Genomic DNA, 2,500 nt, shown 5'->3' on the forward strand with positions numbered 1-2,500 from the left:
TTTTTTTTAGACGTTCCCTTATCGCATACTTTTGTGTTAAAGACATAGTAACCTTCGTATCCAGGGAGTCTGAACTATAGAGGTCTGGTTGTGGTTTACTTGGAATAAATATGAGTTTAGACATTTCTGGATATTTTAAACAAAAGGGATTCGGGACAGAAACAGACACAGTCGTCACAAGAAACATGGCCGTCAGGTGTGTAAGGGCATTAAAGGAGCTTTACCGCAGGATGCTGTCGTCATGTGCGGCGCTGGGTACGGGGGCATCGGAGGGACTGACGGGCAGATCTACATCCGGCTGTCCTGGCTGAGCGTACACTGGCTTCGGCTCTGTACACACACACACACACACACACACACACACACACACACACACACACACACACACACACACACACACACACACACACACACACTTTTAGTCTATAATTATGTCTATTCAGGCCAGGATGACAGGTTAGAACAACGGCCTTCTATTTTTTCCCTTTTACCACAAAAACAAAAAAAAAAAAACACATCCTAAAGACCACTAAAAACTCAACACCACAAACCGAGACAAAAGGAGGTGTGTATGTGTTCAGAATGTAATCAAACTGCACTAACAACAGGAAGGTAGGATAAACATTTAGAGATGTGTGTGTGTTTGTGTGTGTAGATGGATCAGACCTGGCAGTGGAGGAATCTGGGTGTCCGTCTCCTCGCTGCTGGGGACAAGCAGAGCATCTTCCACCATCTTCACTGGAGTTGACACAATCGGCGGCTTCGAGATGCGCTCCTCATCCCGACTCCTGTGGCTGACGCACACACACACAAACAAAATGTGATACATTCATTAGATAGCAAATTTTCACACAAAAAAACGAGTGCACGCGTGCATGTGTGTGTGTGTTTGTGTGTGTGTCCAGCTGTCTGGAATTTTACACAGGCCAACAGTGCCACAGCATCAACAAGTACTTCCAGTGCAGAAAAAGGGTTTGAGACATGCAAAAACAGAGAGAGAGAGAGAGAGAGAGAGAGCGCAACAGAGAGAGAGAGCAACAGAGAGAGAGAGAGAGAGAGAATGAAGCAGACGGAAATAACAAAAGCAGGAATGTGGAGTACGCTCTGTTCTAAGATTTATACAAAAGGTTTTTATTTCAGGGACATTAATTTACTGTTATTATTAAGGATTTGGTGACCCCTTGAGAGGTGTGTGTGTGTGTGTGTATTTTTTCTTCTCACACGTCAGATAAAGTGTGAGAGAGTGTGTGTGTGTGTGTGTGTGTGTGTGTGTGTGTGTGTGTACTCACACACTCACACACACACTTTATCTGATGTGTGAGAAGAAAAAATACAATCGAAAGGTTTTTCAATCAAAAGGATGTCTAAAGGTCCCTCCAGACATCCTCCAGTGGCCAAGAACATGTTATTGTACTGGAACGGACTTGTACATATCGTTTGGAGCATGGAGCTGGTGCAACAACAACGTGAATGGCGGCGTGTGTGTGTGTGTGTGTGTGTTTGTGTGTGTGTGTGGTATTTAAATAACCAAATAATGAGTACAACTGTGACATTACTGTGACATGAGTCAAAACACTAAACCACAACTTTCAGCCGTCTGCTGATGTGACTGTGTGTGAGTGGGGAGTTTCACACGTATGTCTAGTTTTTCTCACACACACACACACACACACACACACACACACACACACACACACACACACACACAGTAATTACCACATCACTCCTCTAACCTAAACACATCACTACACTAAACACTTCCTATTTAATCAGACTAATGTGCCGCTGCTACATCTAATCCCAATAACTGCCTAGAAAGCCTACTGTGGTCACGACCCAGTACTTACAAGGAGATGAGTTTCAGCAGAACCGAGCAAATGGGCCTGCGGTGAGACACGAGGCATTATAGATGAACAACAACAATACGAGCGACACCACGATCTAAGAACATTCGTGCTTTTATAGGCAAATCAAGATAAGGTTTATATTCTATGCTACATTAAAGCTACGCTTATGTCCACAAAGCTGTGGATCAAACACCAGCTCTTTTTATAATGATTTTTATGTGTAATTGTTGTTTATAAAAAACACAAAAAACATACACACGCGCACGAACGAGCACACACACACACACACACACACACACACACACACACACACACACACACACACACACACGATAAAGTCGATTCTAAACTTCCTTCTTTCACTAACACAGGCTCTGCCTACTCCATCAGTCTGGATCTGAGTGAACTGGGCTGATGTGATGCACTTCTCTAACCCAGAGTGGCTGCTGACACACACACACACACACACACACACACACACACACACACACACACACACACACACACACACACACGTCTCACCCCAGGGCTCAGTGCTCACACAGATATGCTGTATCACACTGATACAGCTTACATTTTATTTATAACAAACTTTCATGATCATATAGTCCACATGGACATCTCAGTCCCGGTCTCTGTCCCCTCGTCTCTGT

The 2,500-nt window shown here is 44.0% G+C and overlaps 1 protein-coding gene across 14 annotated transcripts in view; it reads right to left on the minus strand.

The window, feature by feature from the left end:
* Positions 1–2,500, minus strand: part of tjp1a (tight junction protein 1a) — a 107,828-nt gene that overhangs the window by 18,925 nt on the left and 86,403 nt on the right. For 13 of the 14 annotated variants that reach the window (XM_047810074.1, XM_047810049.1, XM_047810071.1 and 10 more), the window contains 2 exons: positions 667–794; positions 225–330 (listed from right to left, as the gene is read on the minus strand). In XM_047810074.1, the coding sequence (XP_047666030.1) occupies positions 225–330; positions 667–794 (234 nt within the window). The remainder of the gene's footprint in view (positions 1–224; positions 331–666; positions 795–2,500) is intronic. The other variant, XM_047810050.1, reaches the window with a different exon arrangement.

This window comes from Tachysurus fulvidraco, chromosome 1, assembly GCF_022655615.1.
Source record: "Tachysurus fulvidraco isolate hzauxx_2018 chromosome 1, HZAU_PFXX_2.0, whole genome shotgun sequence".
Lineage (NCBI taxonomy): Eukaryota > Metazoa > Chordata > Actinopteri > Siluriformes > Bagridae > Tachysurus > Tachysurus fulvidraco.